Source organism: Wickerhamomyces anomalus (genome assembly GCF_001661255.1).
Source record: "Wickerhamomyces anomalus NRRL Y-366-8 unplaced genomic scaffold WICANscaffold_1, whole genome shotgun sequence".
Lineage (NCBI taxonomy): Eukaryota > Fungi > Ascomycota > Saccharomycetes > Phaffomycetales > Wickerhamomycetaceae > Hansenula > Hansenula anomala.
In genome coordinates, this window is record NW_017567110.1 from 822,964 (window position 1) to 842,986 (window position 20,023).

The 20,023-nt window shown below is 34.8% G+C and overlaps 13 protein-coding genes across 13 annotated transcripts; 6 read left to right on the forward strand and 7 right to left on the reverse strand.

Moving 5' to 3' along the window:
• Positions 1 to 374: 374 nt before the first annotated feature.
• Positions 375 to 1,379, forward strand: WICANDRAFT_60004 (quinone oxidoreductase family protein; the record flags this gene model as incomplete). Its single annotated transcript, XM_019182918.1, has 1 exon — positions 375 to 1,379. The coding sequence occupies one exon, from the start codon at positions 375 to 377 to the stop codon at positions 1,377 to 1,379; it is 1,005 nt and encodes a 334-aa protein (XP_019041137.1).
• A 387-nt stretch (positions 1,380 to 1,766) lies between these two features.
• On the forward strand, positions 1,767 to 2,213 carry GIM3 (tubulin-binding prefolding complex subunit GIM3; the record flags this gene model as incomplete). Its single annotated transcript, XM_019185333.1, has 2 exons — positions 1,767 to 1,775; positions 1,833 to 2,213. 2 exons carry the CDS (start codon positions 1,767 to 1,769, stop codon positions 2,211 to 2,213), a joined length of 390 nt encoding a protein of 129 aa, XP_019041138.1.
• A 784-nt stretch (positions 2,214 to 2,997) lies between these two features.
• ECM14 (putative metallocarboxypeptidase) lies at positions 2,998 to 4,356 on the reverse strand (the record flags this gene model as incomplete). The annotated part of the gene is made up of 2 exons (XM_019186659.1): positions 2,998 to 4,110; positions 4,309 to 4,356. 2 exons carry the CDS (start codon positions 4,354 to 4,356, stop codon positions 2,998 to 3,000), a joined length of 1,161 nt encoding a protein of 386 aa, XP_019041139.1.
• Positions 4,357 to 4,520: 164 nt separating this feature from the next.
• Positions 4,521 to 5,660, reverse strand: WICANDRAFT_86972 (uncharacterized protein). Its single transcript, XM_019186081.1, has one exon. The coding sequence runs from the start codon at positions 5,623 to 5,625 to the stop codon at positions 4,648 to 4,650; it is 978 nt and encodes a 325-aa protein (XP_019041140.1). The 5' UTR covers positions 5,626 to 5,660; the 3' UTR covers positions 4,521 to 4,647.
• A 543-nt stretch (positions 5,661 to 6,203) lies between these two features.
• WICANDRAFT_60007 (uncharacterized protein) lies at positions 6,204 to 6,710 on the reverse strand (the record flags this gene model as incomplete). Its single annotated transcript, XM_019182919.1, has 1 exon — positions 6,204 to 6,710. The coding sequence occupies one exon, from the start codon at positions 6,708 to 6,710 to the stop codon at positions 6,204 to 6,206; it is 507 nt and encodes a 168-aa protein (XP_019041141.1).
• WICANDRAFT_86974 (uncharacterized protein) lies at positions 6,704 to 7,539 on the reverse strand. The gene has a single exon (XM_019186082.1). The coding sequence runs from the start codon at positions 7,255 to 7,257 to the stop codon at positions 6,799 to 6,801; it is 459 nt and encodes a 152-aa protein (XP_019041142.1). The 5' UTR covers positions 7,258 to 7,539; the 3' UTR covers positions 6,704 to 6,798.
• Positions 7,540 to 9,029: 1,490 nt separating this feature from the next.
• On the forward strand, positions 9,030 to 9,777 carry WICANDRAFT_86975 (uncharacterized protein). The gene has a single exon (XM_019186083.1). It carries the CDS (start codon positions 9,218 to 9,220, stop codon positions 9,647 to 9,649), a length of 432 nt encoding a protein of 143 aa, XP_019041143.1. The 5' UTR covers positions 9,030 to 9,217; the 3' UTR covers positions 9,650 to 9,777.
• Positions 9,778 to 10,189: 412 nt separating this feature from the next.
• CRC1 (carnitine:acyl carnitine antiporter) lies at positions 10,190 to 11,426 on the forward strand. Its single transcript, XM_019186084.1, has one exon. The coding sequence runs from the start codon at positions 10,291 to 10,293 to the stop codon at positions 11,164 to 11,166; it is 876 nt and encodes a 291-aa protein (XP_019041144.1). The 5' UTR covers positions 10,190 to 10,290; the 3' UTR covers positions 11,167 to 11,426.
• Positions 11,426 to 12,217, forward strand: WICANDRAFT_60012 (MICOS complex subunit MIC26/MIC27; the record flags this gene model as incomplete). Its single annotated transcript, XM_019182920.1, has 2 exons — positions 11,426 to 11,449; positions 11,513 to 12,217. The coding sequence occupies 2 exons, from the start codon at positions 11,426 to 11,428 to the stop codon at positions 12,215 to 12,217; spliced, it is 729 nt and encodes a 242-aa protein (XP_019041145.1).
• A 72-nt stretch (positions 12,218 to 12,289) lies between these two features.
• Positions 12,290 to 12,835, reverse strand: PIN2 (Pin2p; the record flags this gene model as incomplete). Its single annotated transcript, XM_019184325.1, has 1 exon — positions 12,290 to 12,835. One exon carries the CDS (start codon positions 12,833 to 12,835, stop codon positions 12,290 to 12,292), a length of 546 nt encoding a protein of 181 aa, XP_019041146.1.
• A 493-nt stretch (positions 12,836 to 13,328) lies between these two features.
• On the reverse strand, positions 13,329 to 17,660 carry POL1 (DNA-directed DNA polymerase alpha catalytic subunit POL1; the record flags this gene model as incomplete). The annotated part of the gene is made up of 2 exons (XM_019185334.1): positions 13,329 to 17,065; positions 17,258 to 17,660. The coding sequence occupies 2 exons, from the start codon at positions 17,658 to 17,660 to the stop codon at positions 13,329 to 13,331; spliced, it is 4,140 nt and encodes a 1,379-aa protein (XP_019041147.1).
• A 360-nt stretch (positions 17,661 to 18,020) lies between these two features.
• On the forward strand, positions 18,021 to 18,945 carry VAM3 (SNAP receptor VAM3; the record flags this gene model as incomplete). The annotated part of the gene is made up of 1 exon (XM_019184034.1): positions 18,021 to 18,945. Exon 1 carries the CDS (start codon positions 18,106 to 18,108, stop codon positions 18,943 to 18,945), a length of 840 nt encoding a protein of 279 aa, XP_019041148.1. The 5' UTR covers positions 18,021 to 18,105.
• Positions 18,946 to 18,947: 2 nt separating this feature from the next.
• WICANDRAFT_86979 (uncharacterized protein) lies at positions 18,948 to 19,816 on the reverse strand. The gene has a single exon (XM_019186085.1). It carries the CDS (start codon positions 19,623 to 19,625, stop codon positions 19,095 to 19,097), a length of 531 nt encoding a protein of 176 aa, XP_019041149.1. The 5' UTR covers positions 19,626 to 19,816; the 3' UTR covers positions 18,948 to 19,094.
• Positions 19,817 to 20,023: the final 207 nt, after the last annotated feature.

Sequence of the window (20,023 nt, forward strand, 5' to 3'; positions counted from 1 at the left end):
TCACTAAAAGTTCACAATGATAATATTTATTAATGGTCATGAAGCTCGTTGAAACTTTGTCAGGCATCCACGTAAAACCTCAGATTACTGGCTGGGAATGACTGATATGAAAGAAACAATTGCTCAATTTGATGAATTGATCAAAGACTTCAGTATTCAACTACCAACTAAGAAACATAAAGTATAGGAATTGAAGTTTTCACACTTTGTACTGCTCATTTGGATGACAAATTCTGTATTTTTTACTGTGTCGGTTATAAAGCCATGAAAATTGTATAAAAGGGATCCACAACTTTCGACTTTTCAAATGTAGTTGTATAATGCTTCAAAGCCTGAAAACACTATTCAAGCCAACATCAATTGCCATAAGAACAATGTCTACACAAATCCCAAAGACTCAAAAAGCCATCAGAATCCACGAAAGTGGAGGATGGGACGTTTTACGTTATGAAGATGCCCCAGTCCCAGAAATCAACGACGACGAAGTTTTGATCAAAAACAAATATGCTGGTATCAATTTTATTGAAAACTACTTCAGAACTGGGTTATATCCTGCTCCCAAACCTCAAACCCTTGGTAGAGAAGCTTCAGGTGTTATTGTTGCTAAAGGTAAGAATGTTAAAGAATTTGATATAGGTGATAATGTGGCTTATGCTTCGCCAGCAACTTTTGCTCAATACACCAAATACAATCCAGCTATAAGAATTTTCAAACTACCAAAAGATGCGTCAGAAGAGAAACTTCAATTATATGGTGGGTTATTCATTCAAGGTTTCACTGCCTTAACGTTTATTACTGAGGCATATGATGTTAAAAAAGGTGATTATATCTTAGTCCATGCAGCAGCTGGTGGTGTTGGTTTAATCTTGACCCAATTGATTAAAGCTCGTGGTGCTCATGTCATTGCTACGGCTTCAACAGATGCAAAATTACAATTGGCTAAAGAAAATGGTGCTGAATTCTTAATCAACTCTAAAACTGAGGACGTTACTAAAAAAGTTTTGGAAATCACTAATGGAAAAGGTGTTATTGCAAGTTATGATGGTGTTGGTAAAGATACTTTTCAAATCTCATTAGACTCTTTAGCAAGAAAGGGAACTTTAATCTCATTTGGTAATGCATCTGGCGCTGTCCCGCCTGTTCCTTTAACAGCTTTGAACCCAAAGAATTTGAAACTATTGAGACCTACCGTCTTCAACTATATTGCTGACAAAGAGGAATGGGATTTTTATTCCAAAGAACTTTTCGATCTTGTTGAATCTGGGAAATTAAAGCTTGATATATCAAAAATCTATCCATTAAGTGACTACAGACAAGCTGCTGAAGATTTAGAAAGCAGAAAGACCACTGGTAAGTTATTGTTGGAAATTCCTCAATGAAAAGTTGATGTTATAAGCTGTTGATCAGCTAGATTATACAAGTATTCAGTTCTAATAAAAGCTAAACAATGAATTTCTTTGATGTAGCTTCTCTTTCCAGATTTCAAGGTTATCTGTGGCGAGGTTTGATACTGTCGAGTCAATGAGATACTGAAAATGGCAAAATATATGTTCAACCTAATGCTTAAGCATCTCAGTAGTTAAGTATTAAATAGACCATTTAACAGATTATTTAATAGATAGCATTATAATTATATGGTTAGTTGCCCTTGTAAATCGCGATTTTTTTAATGGTCTTCAAAATTGGTGTCGACTAGTTCAACATTGAAAATATCATAGATCAAGAGACAGATTCCCAGGATAAAACACGCATATTCATAAACCAAAATGGAACTAGTATGTTAACATGGTAATTTCCAGTGGGTCTAGAGAAAAAGCTCTGACAAATTTTAGCTACCGGAAGGTCAAAATAACCAAGTTGAAGTCACATTTGAAGATCAAAAAAAGATAAATGAATTCTCAAAATTGATCCAAAAGAAAGATTTATTAAGTGCTGAATTGACAAAGCAAAAGCAAGAGAAAGAGTATTTAGATGATGTCTCTATGGAAATTGAATTGATTGATGAAGATGAATTGGTGAATTATAAAGTCTCAAGTGTATTTGTTAAAATGAAGCAAGAAGATGCCGTTGAAAAATTGGAAAAGGATAGTGAGATCTTGGATGGTCAAATAAGTGAATTAGAAACCAAGCTAGAGGATATAGATGACAAACTATCAGAATTGAAGACACAATTATACACAAAGTTTGGTGACAATATCAACCTTGAGCGTTAATGAAAAGAGAAAAGCTTGTATATTGAACAAATTGTACTACAAATTTAATAACCATAAGCGTTTTCTCATGAAGTATTAAAATATCATATCATAAAACTCATAACCTATTATATCCAAAATATTATCCTTTCCCATATAAATTACCTCATACAACCGCCTTTTAAAAATATCACTAGCCCAAATAATCTCATTTAGAACCATCGTTAATAGAAACTGTTGAATCCTTTTCAATAATAAACGGGTATTTAGTATCTGATAGCTTTGCAATAGCTTCGACCAATCCATTATCTGGAATATTGAAAGAAAACCCTGTCAAAACTGTGGTGTATTCATGTGTGATTTCACCACCTAAGGCAATGATTTTGTCCTTAACTAAAGTAACATATCTAATGAATAGTTAGTATTCAGCCAAATCCACACTACATGTCGATTGTACCTACCTATTTGGAGTTAACTGTCCCTGTTCAAACGCAAGAATATATGAATCTGAGCCTCATGTTAGTAACTGATACTTCAATGTCTCTCCAACTCGAAAAAAGAACACATACTTGCAAATGCAAATGAAACCAACGAGAACACAAAGAGTAACGACTTGAAATTCATTCTTATATTGCTATTTTGTTGTACTAGTATTGTTTAATACTTGACGCCTTCAGAGAACAATTTCTTATGTGTCTCCGAGTTTCGCTGGTTTTTTATCGTTTTTAGATATGCACGTGACCGTACATACAAATGAAGTTTCAAAATCAGAAATCGTTCATTAGAAACACATCAAATTAAAATTTTATAGGTCTGGGTTCAAAATAAATTGACAAAAGTACTTGACAGCACTATAAATTTCTTTACCGACAGGGATGATGAATTTTGAAGGTAGTAAAAATCCATGTGAACCAGTATCTCTTAGTTTTAATTGGAATGCCCAATGTGCTCTGTTATGATACATGTAGTCTAATGATGAACCAGCACCAAGGCCAGGTAATAGATCAACACCACGGTCTTTACAAGCTGGTAAGACTTCATAATGTTTTCCACTTTTCAATCTAATAGATTTTGCTAGACCATAAGCTAATTCTAATAAATTTTCAATATCTCTTGGATATTCATCACAAGAATAAGCATACGGATAAAGGATTTTCTGAGTATATGAATGGAAGTCCAAGAATCCATAAATAATATGATCTGGTTTTGTGATATTCACATAATGATCCAAATTTTCAGCTTCCATAGCTTCAAACTGTGCTTCTCCACTATAAGATTCACCACATGGGAAATCTTCTGATCTTGTCCAATGATAACCAAATGAATGATCGATATCGATACCGAAACATCTTGGAATGTAAGTTTCTTGACGATTCTTTCTCCATAAACGATCAGTTGTCCAGGTATATTCATAACCATCTGGATTGAAAACTGGGATAATTAAAAAATCCAATTGATTTAAAAAATTTGTCTCTTTTTTTGAAGATCCATATTTGCTTAAAAGTTGATAGATGGTGAAAAGAACAGTTGAAACACTAATCCATTCTCTTGCATGAACACCTGCAGTCATAACAATTGTTTTCTTTGTTGGGTTCAATCCAGTTTGTGAACTTAGATGAAGCGCTTTCAAATCACGACCTTCATAACTTTGTCCCAACCATTCAATTTCAACAAGATCTGGATATGTCTCCTTCAAAATGTCTAGCCAGGCATATATAGTGGATAAAGGTCTATATTCCTTGAAGAAAATATCACTTTCAGTATGGAAATCAGATTCTTTATTTATTTTGAAATCGGTACCTTCAGGTTTTGGGTATGTTTCATAAATGGTTTGAGCTAAATCATCTATTATGATTTTATGATTGCCCACTTCTTTGATGGTTGATAAATCAGAATCTGGTATTTTCAAATCAATAAACTCTTGATTATGTTCCCACTGATCGTAATTTTTCCTGAGTTCTTCAATTATTTTGTGATTAGTTTCATCATAATAAAACCTTATTATTTTGTGATTTTCATATTGAGATAAATCAGTTGGTAGTTGTGAGATGTCCTTAGTTGAATAATGATTATCAGGTTTTGGATTTTGAAAGAATGATTTGAATTGATTTACTACCTCTTTATAATCCTTATCGACAATTTGAAAGTTGTCTAGTAAGGGCATTTGTAATGCAGCACAAAAAGCGACTAAGCCCAGTGTCACTGGAACTAATTTGCTGAACCTCATGAAATGTATCTTTTAAGTATAACAGGAACGCTCAGAACCCTCTAGGAGATTGTTGCCTCAGAATTAGGCATAACCTTTTGACTGTGATGGTTTTTTTTTCGAAAAAGGCGGTCAAGAAAAAAACTCCGGGAAACATCTCAAAAGGGGAAATTACTCGATATGGACATACTGTCAAATTTAAATCATTATCATTAATGTCGACGTTATAAATTATAAAACTTCATACTTTCACCAGTCATAGATCGATTGACAGCTGCCTGTATAATTACTGAGCTCATCGATTTGATACTCATCAAAATCAATGAATGATTCCGGAGGGATATTTGTGCAAAATTGCTTCACTGGTGTGTATTTCAAGAAGCCAATGTCAACTGTGTCACCTGGCTCCAAGTTGTGAATGTAGAGCCCTAGTGTCTCCAGCTGAGGAATACGCCTCGATAAATCTGGTAGTTGAAGCCTTGAGTTCTCTAGCTTCTGTGTGTTTTCAAAAATGAGGGATAGAACCTTAACATTGTCCAATCTAGTTTTCAGCAACATATCAAGCTCATTTGCCATAGATAAATCTTCAACTTCCATATCATCATCTTTCATCAAATACATAGGCACTGTTGGATAAAACCATTCTTTCTGGATATATACTTTCAAGTTTTCAACATTTTGCAAAGACCGTGATTGTTCCAATTCAGCAAGATAGACGGGACTAGGAACAACGATTTTCTCCAAAGAAGGAAAGCAGCCACCATCTAATACCAATGTATTTAATATGCCCCTGATTGTATGGTTTAACGATAAAAGCTGGAGGCTTGGAGCATATAAATTCTTGATATACGAAGTTTTGGTCATTTGAATATCAAGCACCTCCAATGAGTCCAACTCACAATTGACAATACCCGGTAACCTTGCATCAGGATCAATACTGATGGTTTTCAACTTGGGAAATTTGCAATTACTCATCATCAAAGAATAACCAGCTGATAATTTTATCTTTTCCAAATTACATAGTTCCAAGTCTTCCAAATCTGAAAAGCTATTAATTCCAAGCCTAACCAAATTTGTGAAATCCCTAACGCAATTGGAGCTCAAATGTGATGATTTAACTTCAAGAACCTTCAAATTTGGGATTTTGAACTTTTTTAGAAATGCTTTCCTATTACCAAAATCAACATAGAGACTTTCAAGGTTTGGTGCATCAATGGAAAAGTTCATTGAATCATAGAATTTCTCAAAAACTTCAGCAGAACCTAGTCTTTTCGCATTTGATATTTTTATACCAGCACTATATTCATTACCATTGAAAACAGCTTGATTGAAAAATCCTCTAGGCAATAACTCTGTTTGGAAGTTGATGAAATGTGTCCTTTTGTAAAAGATCATTCTGTTTATTATCCTCGGAAGGAAAGCTTCACCAACTGGCGCACATATATTGATAATGAAATATTGATAGTTATGGATTGATTCTTCATAAGTAGCTAAATGGAAGGTATGTAATGGTGACTCTTTCTTTATTCTTAAATCATCTGTCAAGACACAAAGGGATCTGTCAATCAAGGGCTTAAATTGTGGAAGGAAGACCAACGTCTGGAAATCTTGGAAAGGATCAAGATTTGAAAGAATAAGACTCAATATCTCATTAGGTAGTTCAAAAAAGTAGCTCATATCATTATAGTATGATTATATTGAAGATAACAATACTGAACCAAAGTATGGAGAAAGGTCATTTGTAAAGTTGACGCTTATAAAATCAACTTACGAGGGTAAATAAGCGTGACCTAGCGTAATCCGAGCTACTCTATAGAACCTAATTGAGATTGTAAATCATAAGATAAAACTTTAGCTCTTTTAGCAGCATTTTGTAAATTTTCACCATTAATATCCCAACCACTAACGATTAAATCATTTGGATCAACTAAGGGTAAAATTGAGTTGAATGGAACATAAACATCCTTACCAGATTCATCAATACCAATTTTAACAGTGGAAGCTTGAGTAACTGAACCAAAATAGTTTGATTTAATTTCACCATCTTTTGTATTAAAGACAATTTTTTGTTTATTTGATTCCACAGCGGAAACAAAAGTAGTACCATTATTACCACCCAAACCAACTAATAACAAACCAACTTTTGGGACTTTCAAATCAACTTGAAATTCATAATCTTTAGTGAAAGGTTTAACTGTATAAGTTTCACCTTGTTTTGAGACAATTGAGTTTTGATAGGTGTAAGAAGAAGTTAAAACAGTGTTGTCACTGTTATACTTGACGTTATCATTTGAGACTTTTAAGGAAACCATTGTTGAAGTTAATTAATGAAAGATTATATGCCCCAGCCCTGAGTTTGAAGTTGAACGTTTGTTGTTGTAAGGGTGGTGTTTTATTTCTCTATCCACGGTGAAAAATGTTTTCAAACGGTTCAAATTGTATGTTGTGATTAACTGGTTGTCTGTCCACAAGTTTGTTGACATCAAACATGAGCTTGTAAACCATATGTTTGTTTCCACTAGGATATACTTTATACTTCAATGGACGTTTTGGTTTATCATGAATCATTTCCTCAAGATAATTCAACTGGGAAACAAAATCACTAATCTTTGAATTTTCGACCCTAACAGATATAGTGAAGAGCTTCAATTTCCATGGAGCTCCGAGTATACTAAAGATTTTCAAGACATTTTCATACTCTTTTTTCAACTTCCATTTAGGACCATGCCATGTTAAAATAGTTAATTTTTCTAGATTTTCAATCTCTGTAAGCTGGTGTAAATATGAAGCTTGGGAAAGTTCCAATTCTTTTAAATCACGATCAGTATGAATCTCATCAATTTCACTCCCTTTTTTCATGGGCAAAAACCCAGTGATACTAAGTTTTTGAACTCCTTCAACTATCAAATTCCATAAATGAAGTGGTGAACTAGAATTAATACTAAATTCTTTAAGAGAGCCACTAGACCCAAATATAGAATTAAGAATTGACTTGATCCCAGGATTTTTATCCTTTGTTTGAAGAATTGTCAACTTTGGAAACGAACAATTTGCAATATCAACCGAATATGTAGTATGTAGATTCAACCATCAACTTGAAAACTTTCAACTCACGCAATTCCAAATCATCTATACATATACTTTTCATTGGTGGACAATTTGGAGCATCTGTAAAAGTTAGTGAAAGTACTTGTAATTTGGGGAAATCATTCAATCTTTCTAAATTACGAAAATTTCTTTGATTAACCCCCATATGGAAAAATTGAAGATTTGGGGCTTGAATCTTTGCTAAAATATGAGCATAACCGTATTGAGGACAAACAACAAGTTGTTTCAACTTAGGAGCATCCACTCTGGCTGTCATGCCTCTGATTTCCTCATAGGATCCAATATGCATATAAGGTCTGTTTATAACATCTATTGAACAGATAATCTTGGTATGAGATGGGAGATATATTTCTTCTCTTAAAACATTATGCCAAAACTCTGTAGGCCATCTATTAGAATCGAAAAGCTCCAAAGGTACTCCCGATGGGTTACGATAGACAAATGAGAATGGTCTATCAATGGTGAGTATAATATAACCTTCCTCCTGTATAAACATGTTGGATGTTGTGCGGGAGTATTCGACAATAAGATACCTGTCTTTGTACTTGTTTTGTGGGATATATTCCACAACAGGGACATCATAAAGTTCTTGAGTAACTGAGGGGACACCTGTAATATTTTGTCTTGCTTCTCTTTGTATAAGTAGTGTTCGATCAATTATTGATTTGAACTGAGGAAATTGGTAAAGTGAAATATAAGCATCAACTGACCTTTCTGGACAATCTTTTGAAGGACAGTATTTGGGAGGTCTAAAATGTTCATCTTTGATAGCAGTTATATTCAAGCAAAGGGATTGGAGGTAGTGTTGTAATGACTTCTGAAAAGGTTTGAGCTTTACTTTGAGAATTTCATAGAAAGCCTTTCGCGAATACAGATTTAATTTTACAGAAACCTCAAAAACTCAAGGAAGCCATCAACTTATTTTAGCTGTTTCTAAATAACCTATTCGCTTCAAGATCCAGCACTCAAATCAAACGCAATGACAGAGATTCATATGATGCCACACTCGTCAGATTCTGAATCTGATTATGATGTTCCAGAAATTGATGAAGAAGGTAAAAGAGTATTCACCTACTCAGGACCAGCATTAGGACCAACACCACCAATTGCATATAGATCACATTTATTAAGATTAGGAGCAGAATCAAGAAGAAACTATATCAGACTTAGAAAACCACTAGCCATATTGGAACATTTGGCAGCAATGCCCGTGTCTGCTATACCTGATGAGGAAACTTTTGTTAGGCTTTATAATTTATTTGATGATGGTATTATCAAGTTTAAATTGAAGAATCCTATACCTCCAGAACTTGATGAAGAGATGCAAAGGGCAAGAAAAAGTTATATTGATACATGTAATTTGATGTGTGGTATGACTACTGGGTTTGATTATCGTAAGGCATCATTAGCTACTCGGATTACAGAGGTGACTTCAGATGATGAAGCAGTTACAGAAATGGCAGCAGAAGAATATGCGGAACGCTATGATTCTGAATTAGAAGATTATCATGATTTATGGATTCAGGTTTATCAATTCCCTATTTGTGATCCAGAAAAGGCTTATAGGTTTTTGTTAAGTTTAAGAGGTGATTGGGTTGGGTTTTTGTTCAAGTATTTCCGCTATTTCAGAAATGGTGATGGTTTGCCAGATTTTGATGAGCTTGCTTTCAGACATTTACCTGAATGGGCCCGTCTCAAGGAAAAAGCTTTTATGAAAAGGGCCAGAGAAGAATATGAAGAAGAGCTTGGAGAGAGTGAAGAAGAGCTCAAAGTGCCAGAAGACTCAGATGAGGAAGAAGATGGCTTTGGTTCATATGTACCTCACATTCACTACTCTGGATTTGCTCAATTTGTTCCAGCATTACCTACAAATGAAGATATTGATGCTAGACTGAGTGGGATTAATCTAAGGGGCTCAGACAATCCAATTCCAGAGGATTCGAATAGAGGTGGAACAGGTAACAGAGGAAGAGGTCACAGAGGCAGAGGCAGAGGACATAGAGGTGGATGGAGAGGCAGAGGTAGAGGAAGAGGAAGAAACAATGGAGGAAACACACTCAGAGGAGATGTTACACCACCTCCAAGATTTAACAATAGTAGACCATCAAGAACCTGGAGTGATGCTTTGGTTTCTCCAGAATGATCAAGAGAGCTAAGCTGAATGATGACATGAATGGAAAAATGCTATAAATTCAACAAAGAAATGTATTCAATTAGTAGAAACAGCACTACACTGATGGCCCAAAGAGACCCATTCTTTCGGGTCCAGGTACCTTTCCAACTGACATGTAACTTTAAGCATCTCGAACATCTCCTATTAAAACGGGATTAAAATAGACAGAGTCAGTTCTGTTTTTTGTTCAGGTTTGACTTCTTTTTAGATGCGATTGTAAAGCCGATTGATGGTGATCTGAGTTGTAGAGGGACTCATGGAGAAATGAAAAACCTGGAGAAACAAGCTGAGAACAGCGCAACTAAAGCTCAGAACAACCCAGTTACAAGTCAATTGACCCTTGATCTAACCTATTCTCTCTTGTCGCATAGATGATCCAATGGTCATCGTGTCAAGACTGTGTTTAAAGTGGGCACAGGTCATGAATCTCGAATCTCTTTGATTGCACAATGTGTTCGCGAATGGCACTTTAAGCTCGGTTCAATGCGTGAGGCCTAATTCAGATTAGACGTTTGGAGGGGCGCCCATTGGAAAGTATAAAGACGAAGAGAAATCCAAGATGAGCCAACCGACAACAGCACCATCATCAACATCAACTAGAAACCACTACAATGGCTGAGGAAGTGGACTCGCTCTTGGTGGACAACGTCAAGTCAATCGTCGCTGGTGGTGTCGGTGGTGTAGCCGCCGTGGTCACTGGCCATCCGTTTGATCTAGTCAAGGTTCGTCTACAAAGTGGCCAATACCCAACCATGTTGACCGCTGTGAAATCAATCTTGAAAACATCTGGACCAACTGGGTTCTATAGAGGTGTTGTGCCTCCATTGGTCGGCGTGACTCCAATGTTTGCTGTTAGTTTTTGGGGTTATGATATGGGTAAAAACATTGTATCTTCTTTTAGTGGTGGTAAACCTGCCGCAGAATTCACAAATGCTCAATTGAGTACTGCTGGTTTCATTAGTGCTATTCCAACAACTTTAGTGGCTGCTCCAATGGAGAGAACCAAAATTGTCTTACAAACTCAAGACGCAAATGCATCAAAATCAATGATTTCAGCCGTTCGTAGAATCTTAGCCACTGGTGGTGTAAGATCGTTATTCAAAGGTTCAGTGGCAACTTTGGCAAGAGATGGTCCAGGTTCTGCTATTTATTTTGCAACTTATGAAATCGCCAAAAAGGAATTGTCTAAATTAAGTGGTGCTAAATCTGATGAAATGAGTCTCGCTGCTATTTCAACTGCTGGTGGGTTAGCTGGTGTTGGTATGTGGGTTGTTGTTTTCCCTATAGATACTATAAAGACAAGAATCACAAGTAATGTTAATGAATCAATTGGTGCCAAAGAGGCAATTTCTTCTATCTATAAGAAAGCTGGTATAAAAGGATTCTTCCCAGGTATAGGACCTGCTTTATTAAGAAGTTTCCCAGCAAATGCAGCTACTTTTGTGGGTGTGGAATTGACGCATCAATTCTTTAAGAAATATACATGAATGATTAGAAAAGCAGGATCTCTTCAAATGTGATTAAAATAAAAGATTAAAAGAAGTTGTGTATAATAGAAAAGATTACTTCTTATAACTTATTGCTGAGATTATGTAAGTTTTGCGTGCTGTATTACCTAATCTGATAATGGTGTTTGGGTGTTAATTATCACGACTTTTTCGATTCGTCAAAAAACAAAATGGTGAAATCTATTGAGGGCCATAAAAGTTGAAAACAACAACCTAAATATTCCAATAATACAGCAGCATGTCATTCCAAGCTATTTCAAGAGTGAGTTGGAAATGTTAAGAAACTATTATTGCTCGAAAATACTACTAACAATTTCCTCCCTAGATAGGGCTTCCTACCGTTCTCGGTATTTCCTTAATTTCAATCCCAACAGCATTAAATGAATCCAAACCTTCTAGATCCTTTTATGAACAAGATGATGATTTAAACTTATCACCAGTTATCGAAACACAACCAGTGGAAACTATCCCATTAGAAAAAACTAAAACACCAAAGAATGATACTGAAGTTAAATCAACATTTATAGATGGTTATAAAATAAATACTTCAAATTTCTTGGAAACTCATTTAAACACTTTAAGATCCAAGACTATCAATCAACTAAACATTGCAGATGCTGAACTAAACAACTTGACATCCGCTTTCAAGAATGAAGTCAATGCAGTATATTCACATATTTATTCAGTTTATGATCCAAGGGATCAATTTTTACCAAGTTTTATTTATGCATTAACTACAACATTAACAGGTTCAATACTCGTGAATAGAAGATCATTACCAATTAGATTCGTGAGTCCTTTATTATTCGCTACTTTAGGTTTCAAAGTTTTCTTACCAAGAACTTTTGATAATACTGTTAATGTTGTTAGAAATTGGGAAGCTGAATCATATCCAGAATTATTAAATTTCCAAAGATCAATCAAGAAATTCATCATTGTTTCTGAAGAACAAGCTATAAAGTCTTCACAAGATTTAAACAATTCATTGATTTCTACAATTCATGATCTTAGAACAAGTTTAACAAAATGAATAAAAAATTGCATCTAAAAAACAAAACAAATCTAAACAAAACATTATAAGTGAACGTATTTTCAATAGACTCTATCTGTAGTTTGAATTGGCTTTATAACCATAGTTATTTGAGTTATGGTAATCATACTTATCCTCATCACTAACCACACCTGGGCCATAATGGAATTGTTGTTGTTGTTGAGGAACAGGTCTATAACCACCTTGATTCCAAGCACTATTATCATAAACAGGAGCAGGCTTTGGAGGATACATATGAGGATTATCATAAGCACTTGGTTTTGGAATATCACTCATCTCTCTTTGATAACCTAGTTGATTATTTCTTCTTGAATTATTATTATTCCCACAAATTCTACAACAACAACATAAACACTCAGCAATACCTGATACACCTGATATGAAACAATGAGCTAATCCACCAATGATCCAGACAACCACTATAATGGCTAATACTATCCCAACAATAGCCACGATTTTACACGTTTTGTTATCCATACACGTATTCCAACTCTTAAAAGATTGGGCAGTGGACACGACATCTGAAGTGAATGATCTTGGGTGTAGTAGTTTTGAAGGACATAGATCTAGGTTTAGACTCTTGGAAGGTAGTAGCATTTTGATATTTTAGTTAAAGCGAATGGGAAAGGAAAAGATAATTCGGTGGATCTTGGACGTGTTTTATAAGTGAATCAAGTAATTAGGAATGTCTGTTTTTTTGTGTACCTGACAAACGCGGCTTTATGAGAAAATACAGCCCTCGAATTTTTCAAGACTGGCTGAGTCAAATGATCAAGAGGAAAAGTTAACAATAGAACGTATAAGCCCTTTTGGATTTTATTTCTAGAATCATATCTACAAAATTACGTTATAAGAATAGACTAGTACAGGTATCTTGTATAAATAAGCGGGATGTGTTTAGGTCCTAGATGGATATAGCCTGTGGCTGAAGTAATACTAGATCGTGACAGCAGGTTTAATGAAAGACTAACTTCCCTTGTCAGTACTGTATCCTAGATGGTCTACAAAATAAGTAATCCATAATCCTTCAATTTTAACACTAATATACAAATAAACATTACAATAAATTAAGAACCATCAAACCATCGGTTCATTTGTTCATGAAATCAAACATACTACCCATATCAACATAACGACGACCACAATCACTCAAATATTTTTGAACAACACTTTTGAAAACTTCAAAGTTTTCACGATTTTGTTCACTCAATGCATCAATTTGACCTTTAATCATTGGTGTAGGCTGAGATTTATCTTCACTGTCATATAATGGTCTTAATGATTGTGTCTTGTTTTTGGAAACATCAAATAATGAATCAAAATATAACAATTGATTATATAGCTCCTTATCACTATATTTATATCTCATAACACCTTTACAACCATGTGACAAACATCTTTTACCATACACTGAAATTTGCTTTGTAGTCATACCACATGTTGAATCATCACAAACAACAACACCTTGATAATATTTAGCAATAAATGATCTAATTCTATGTTCTAATTGACTTGAAACACCTAGAGTTGATATTTGGGATTCACATTTCTTACATTGAACACCATTAAATGTAATTTGGTAATCATGAGAAGCAACAATACCACCAAATTTGAAATGATTACCACATTTACAATTCAAAAACAAATGTGCTGCGTTTTTAAATCTTTCAGAATCTGGAATTGTAGATTCTAATGGTTGTAAAGTACCCATTGAAGCACCATTATTACTATTATTGTTCAATTGTTTGGATCTATGCTCTAATCCTAATGCTTTTGCTAATCTAACAATATCAACACCTTCAATTCTTTCAACCAATCTTTCCACTGGAGCAAATATCTGCTTTTCCAAATAATAATTAGGATCTGGCTTCAAAGTTGAATTCTTAGCAAGCATTTCATTCAATGATCTAGCTCTTTCTGCAACACTACCTTCATCACCTTCAGTAATAACAAATGTTATAACACTACCAGCTTTAATAACTTTACCTTGTTCTTTCAATCTTAAAGCAACTTGCACAGCAGGCATATTCTTACCACCAGGATAAGCTGAAGGATCTTTGGATAATTTGGTATTGATCTTGAAATTTTCTGGTCTAATCTCAAAATTTTTAATCTTTGAAGTGGTTTCTTCTAAATATGAATAAACTTCATTCAATGCAACTTCTGGATCTAAATCTGATAAAATTTTCTGTAAAACATAGATAGATATATCTTTAGATAATGGACAATATTCACGACGTTTCATATCAAGACCTTTAACTTCCAAAGTGGCAATTTCTTTACCCATTTTATCAAATGAAACATTCATAGCGGCATATTTCTTCTTTGCATGCAACAATAATCTTTTGAAGACATTATCAATATCAATTTCCAATAATCTATATCTTTCATTGACTTTAACTTTAAAATCTTCACCAATCTTTATAGCTTCTTTAAAATTATCACAATTTGTATCAATCATAACAGAATCAGTATCACCATAAACAACTCTTAAACCTAAACTTTCAGCTAATTGTCTGGTATCCATTAAAATTTCTCTACCTTTATTAGTAACCAACATAGCTAATGGTTTGGCATAAAATCTTGAGTGAACATAACCAAGACAACCATACATAGAATTGGCAGTCAATTTCAAAGCTTGTTGTTTAATATCATATTGAGCTTTCTCCACAGCACTTGCAGTTGGATCTTTCATTAATTTCTTAACTTCACGACGACGATTAACCAATGTTGATAATAATCTTGGTAAAACACCTTGTTGGGTAGAATTTGCTGGAACATCTGGTAAATTCTCAATATTGTTTAAATCTCTATCAACTGTTGTGAAACAAATGTTGAACTCTTGAATGATTGATGGATATAATGAGTTGAAATCCATAACCAAGACATAATTCTTATGTAGCCCCTTTTCAGGTTCAAAAACTAACCCACCCTGATATTTAGATTTCTTATTATTACCAGAACTTTGTTGTTGAGCTTCATCACCATCATCATTCATATCTTGCTGTTGTTGCTGTTGGAAAGCTTGTCTCTGTTGACGAGTTTCTTTATCTGGAACAATATAACCATTTCTATTAAACTCATGCAACAAAATATATTCATTACGACCAGCTCTTGTACCACCCAAGGTATGTGCCCAAGCGTTACCAGCCAAATTGGTTAATTGTTTGGATAATGATAATATTTGCATACCAAATGCAATCTCAGCTGTTATTAAACAATTCATACAATTTTCTTTCAAAACCATGAATAAAGAATTTGCATTTTCAGCATATTGAGGATTGGCCCAATTAATTTCCAATGGCATATGTTTCTTCTTACAAACAACATCATACATTTCTGGTAAATCCCATGATTGACACTTTGTTGTTAATGATTGACCCATTTCATTTGATATATCACATAATAATCTTCCTGCAAAAATCTCCTTGATTAAGAAACTGGTATTGGCATTGTTTTTACCAAATCTGTCAGGCCATGCTTTTCTTTGACGACGACCAAATGTACTAAAAGTTGCAACTTTCAAATCATGCATACGATGTAAAACAATATCTAATGAAATATTCTCCAATCTGTGACCAATGAAAACATCTGGATCTGATAATTTGACCAAGGCAGCTAAACAATTTAATAAAGTCTTTTCATTACTGAAAACTCTTAAGGGTAATTTATTTTTATCAGCTAAAGTCTTAAGACCAGGAGGAAATGAAACACCAATAGGTCTAGTTAAAGTGACAAAATCATCTGGTTTCAAATTTTCATCAACTGGTGCATCTTGTGGTAAGTTTCTATATGTGGCTAATGTGACTGCGACGACTTCTTGTCTGTTCTCTTTTTGATTCATCATAGACTGAACAGAAATGGAACATGAAGTTAAAGGTGGAGGAGTAATTTGGAACTCTGGAGTTGATTTTTCAATTGGTGTAATAAATGCTGGCTTTCCAACAGCAACTTCAACTTTACAATGTGATGTGTTTCTAACAGCATTGAAATCAGCATTCTTGATCTCTAACCAGCAAGGACCCATAATGTTTCTTTGTAAAACAAAAGTTTCAAAGATGTTTGCATTAGTACCAAAAACATGGGAGAAAGTTTCACCAGATAAATCACTTGGTAAGGTAACTTTTGCACTTTTTGGTGGTTGATATGGTAATATAAGTTTCAAATATTCCTTTTCTTTAGGTATACCAGGCATTTCAAAAGCATATTTTTTAACTTCTGGTTTAGCCTTTAAAGATGATAGACCGAATTTACCCATAATCAAAGGCGCAACTTCTTCATGGACATCCATGGCTGATATTTTCTCATCTGTATCTTCACCATCAACTTGTCTATAGTCTCTTGGTAAAAAATATAATTCTCTGTCAAAACCTTTAACTTGAACCATTGCTGAGACTAACTGTTTATCATTAGTCAAGACTTTCCCAAACAAGATTAAAGTGTTTTCAACTTCCGTATAATCTAACCAATACATTTTGAAGGAGTCTGTGCTGTCATCAGCAACTAATTCTTTATCAATCTTATCACTAGTTGGGGTATATGACGAGCTTGGTGAAGATGTAAATGTAACTGGGTCACTTTTGATAGACTCTTGTTTGGCTGAGGAGGTCATGTTAACAGAACGATTAACATTAGTGGTGGATGTTCTTGGTCTTTTCACAACAACAACTTCGTCTTCAGATTCTTCATCTTCATCTTCTTGTTCACCTTTTATAGCTTCGGGTTTCTTTGCAATGACTGGAATTTCAAGTTCTGCTGATTCAGCTTTAGCCTGCTTTGTTCTGGTTGGTGATGAATCCATATGGTTATCAAAAGAGGTTTCATTAACTTCGAAGGAGACATCATCTTCAACATTGTCAAGATCATACTTCGGTTGTTTTTTGAGTGTTGATGGTTTCTTTGTAGATGACTTTGAAACAGAGAAAAAATCACGGTTATTGTTAACTTTATTTGTGGAGTTGAATAATGGTGTTTTGCTTGCACTTGAACTAAAGACATTTTTTGGTTTCTTTGTTGGACCCATGAAATCATCTAAAATATCGTCAAAGTTTGCATCAACTTTCTTCTTAGTAGCAGCAGCAACAGTGGAACTAGGTTTGAAGAAGTTATTTATTGGGGCGGTCTTCTTAACTTTCTTCTTCTTTCTGGAGTGTGAATCTTCAACTTCTTCTTCATCCTCACTTGAGTGATATCTGTGTCTTCCTCTGTTATCCCATTCGTCAGCACCGGTATCCACGTAACCTTCACCATTATCATCAATAACGAAATCATCCTTCAACAAATCCTCACGTCTTTTGGCTCTATAATCATCTTCATCAACAACATCATAAATATCTTCAGGTTCTTCTTCATGATAAACGTTTTTACTTGTACCAGCAGCTCTAGCAGCCCTTAGGGCTTTCAACTTATCAGCTTTAGCCATTTGCTGTTCAATTGAATGTTGGTGTTGCGTGTTTCGATCTGAATGCAAAGATATGGGAAGTAAGCCAAAACTACACAAACTTCATAACTGTTTTTTTTCTTTTCCCTTACAAAAGATGATTCAATTCAAAAGCGCGTTCTGCCAAAAAAAAATGCGCGTCGCGTGTCAGTTCCGAGGGTTAAAGTCAGATCACATGACTTTAACTACGGAATATGAGTGTGGCTGATGATTTAGCGCTGTGGCTTGCTTATATGTGGCTAGTGTGATGGTGTTTTTGAGGAAGGAATTTTGATGGGCTGGTGAATTTGGATAGGAATAAACTAACAGAACTACAGAAACCTGAGTTAAAGCCCACACATTTATTTGCTGCCTATTGATACTTGCTCAAAAAAGACATTCACTTTGGACTCTCTTAGGTTTAGCTTCTTCATTCTATTTTATTCCAATGTCATTCCTAGATATAGATGTGGAGGCACAAAAGCAGCCTATATTTCAAACAAACAATGATGAAGGATCAAAAACAACACTTATAATAAGCAAGGCTTCGAATTTGCTAACAGATTTTGCTAATGGTGTGAATAACCTTGAAAGACTTATCAACCAGCTAGGTACAAAAAGGGATAGTGTTCAACTTCGACAAACAATTGAGTCTGCTAGAATAGTGGAGTTGAATGAATATAGACAACAATTAGAGCATTTGACGAACGATATCTCACACTTAGTTGCAAATAATCAAGATATAAGGATTGAAGATAAATTCAGTGAGGAGAAATTGAGGAAAGAATTTGACAGCATTAACAACAACTTTGGTTTGTTGAAAAGACAATACAATGAGCGCAAAAATTCCGTGATACTAAATGATATTATCTCAAATCAACAAGCAATTAATGATGAAGCTGTAGGATCTTCTTCCAAAGCTAATGAAACTACACCTTTGATACAACAACAGCAGCTGCAACAAAATCAGTATTCAATCACACAGCAAGAACTTGACCTGCATTCTGTTCTGGCTGAAGAACGTGCAAATGAAATCAAAAAGATTCATGGGGGTGTTGAAGAGATTAATTCAATCTACAAGCAGTTAGGCTATTTGGTCCAACAACAAGGCTCACAAGTTGATACAGTGGAAAGCAATATGTCAAATTTTGCAAACCATACTCAAAATGCTGCTCAAGAACTTGTTAAAGCTGATAATTACCAAAAGAAAAGAAAGAAATGGAGCTGTATAATATTGGTGGTTTTGGTAATTATAGTGTTGATAGCTGTTCTGGCAATATTCGCATAGGCATTGACCGATAATCACTACAAATACTTAATAATATAACCTTGTGTTTCAATTCTTTCCCAATATTCTTAACCGTAAATAAACCATTGATCCCTGATTCCCAATATCCCGTTTTCCATTTAATTAGCGTAAGTGATCCTTCAACTTCCCTAAAAGTTCAATTTCTTGATTTGACTTTTTGGGAGATACTTATTATAATCAAATTGTTGTTCATCTTCAGGTGTCTCGTCGCCAGAGGAGCTACTGCTCACTGTAGTTGATGGGCCATCATCAGAAGATAAAGCATAACCTGGTGCATTTTGCGGTTTTCTTGAAGCTCTTCTTCCTCTAAATGTTGCCTTACGGTCATAAACCCCTGAAGTTTGACCATCTCTAGCTGTCAAAGTTCTAGTACTATCCCATAATTCTGAATCACTGTCAGTAGAGTTTGATTCTTCAGCTTCCTGAGTTTGGTTTGACGGTTGTGAAGCTTCAGCTCTACTAGCATTTGGGGTATGATATAAATCATCGTCATTATCATCATCAAATCTCTGTTCGGTATAGCGATTTTGACCATATGCAGGAACACCCATTTTTCTTCTTCTGTTACGCTCAATAGCAGTTTCAATCCCGTATTTTAAGTCTTCAAATGCTTCGGCAATTTCCTCTTTATGTTCATACACAACCATCCCTATGCCCATGGCGATAAGACCCCCAGCTGCAAGATGAATCAAAGGTACTAAGGATATTAGTCGATTAACCAAGGACGACATCAACAATTACTTACATGGCATTTTGTTCTATTTTTCTTCTAGCCTTGCAAGAAGTTGACACATAGAATTAGAAAGGAAAGTGAGAATATTATTATGTCTTGCCACATTCACTCCATAAAAATTCATTCGCACGTAATTCTGCCATTTTTGTAAACTACAAATTTCAAGTTCAGTTGTAATTGTAAATGGTTCATTAAAATGTTCTTGTCTTCAACAAAAGTCAATTGGGGTGATCCGGTGTCTTCTGAGCCTGGTTGATTATGCTCGTAGTGGCAAAATACCTTAAGAGTGTTGCCAGCTCAATACTGACCCGATCTTCTTCTTCT

What these genes read in the sequence shown, in the direction of transcription:
- WICANDRAFT_86972 (XM_019186081.1), bottom strand. Translation starts at nt 5,625, where the DNA reads ATGAACTTTTCCATTGATGCACCAAACCTTGAAAGTCTCTATGTTGAT.
- WICANDRAFT_86974 (XM_019186082.1), bottom strand. Translation starts at nt 7,257, where the DNA reads ATGAAAAAAGGGAGTGAAATTGATGAGATTCATACTGATCGTGATTTA.
- WICANDRAFT_86975 (XM_019186083.1), top strand. Translation starts at nt 9,218, where the DNA reads ATGAAAAGGGCCAGAGAAGAATATGAAGAAGAGCTTGGAGAGAGTGAA.
- CRC1 (XM_019186084.1), top strand. Translation starts at nt 10,291, where the DNA reads ATGGCTGAGGAAGTGGACTCGCTCTTGGTGGACAACGTCAAGTCAATC.
- WICANDRAFT_86979 (XM_019186085.1), bottom strand. Translation starts at nt 19,625, where the DNA reads ATGGGCATAGGGATGGTTGTGTATGAACATAAAGAGGAAATTGCCGAA.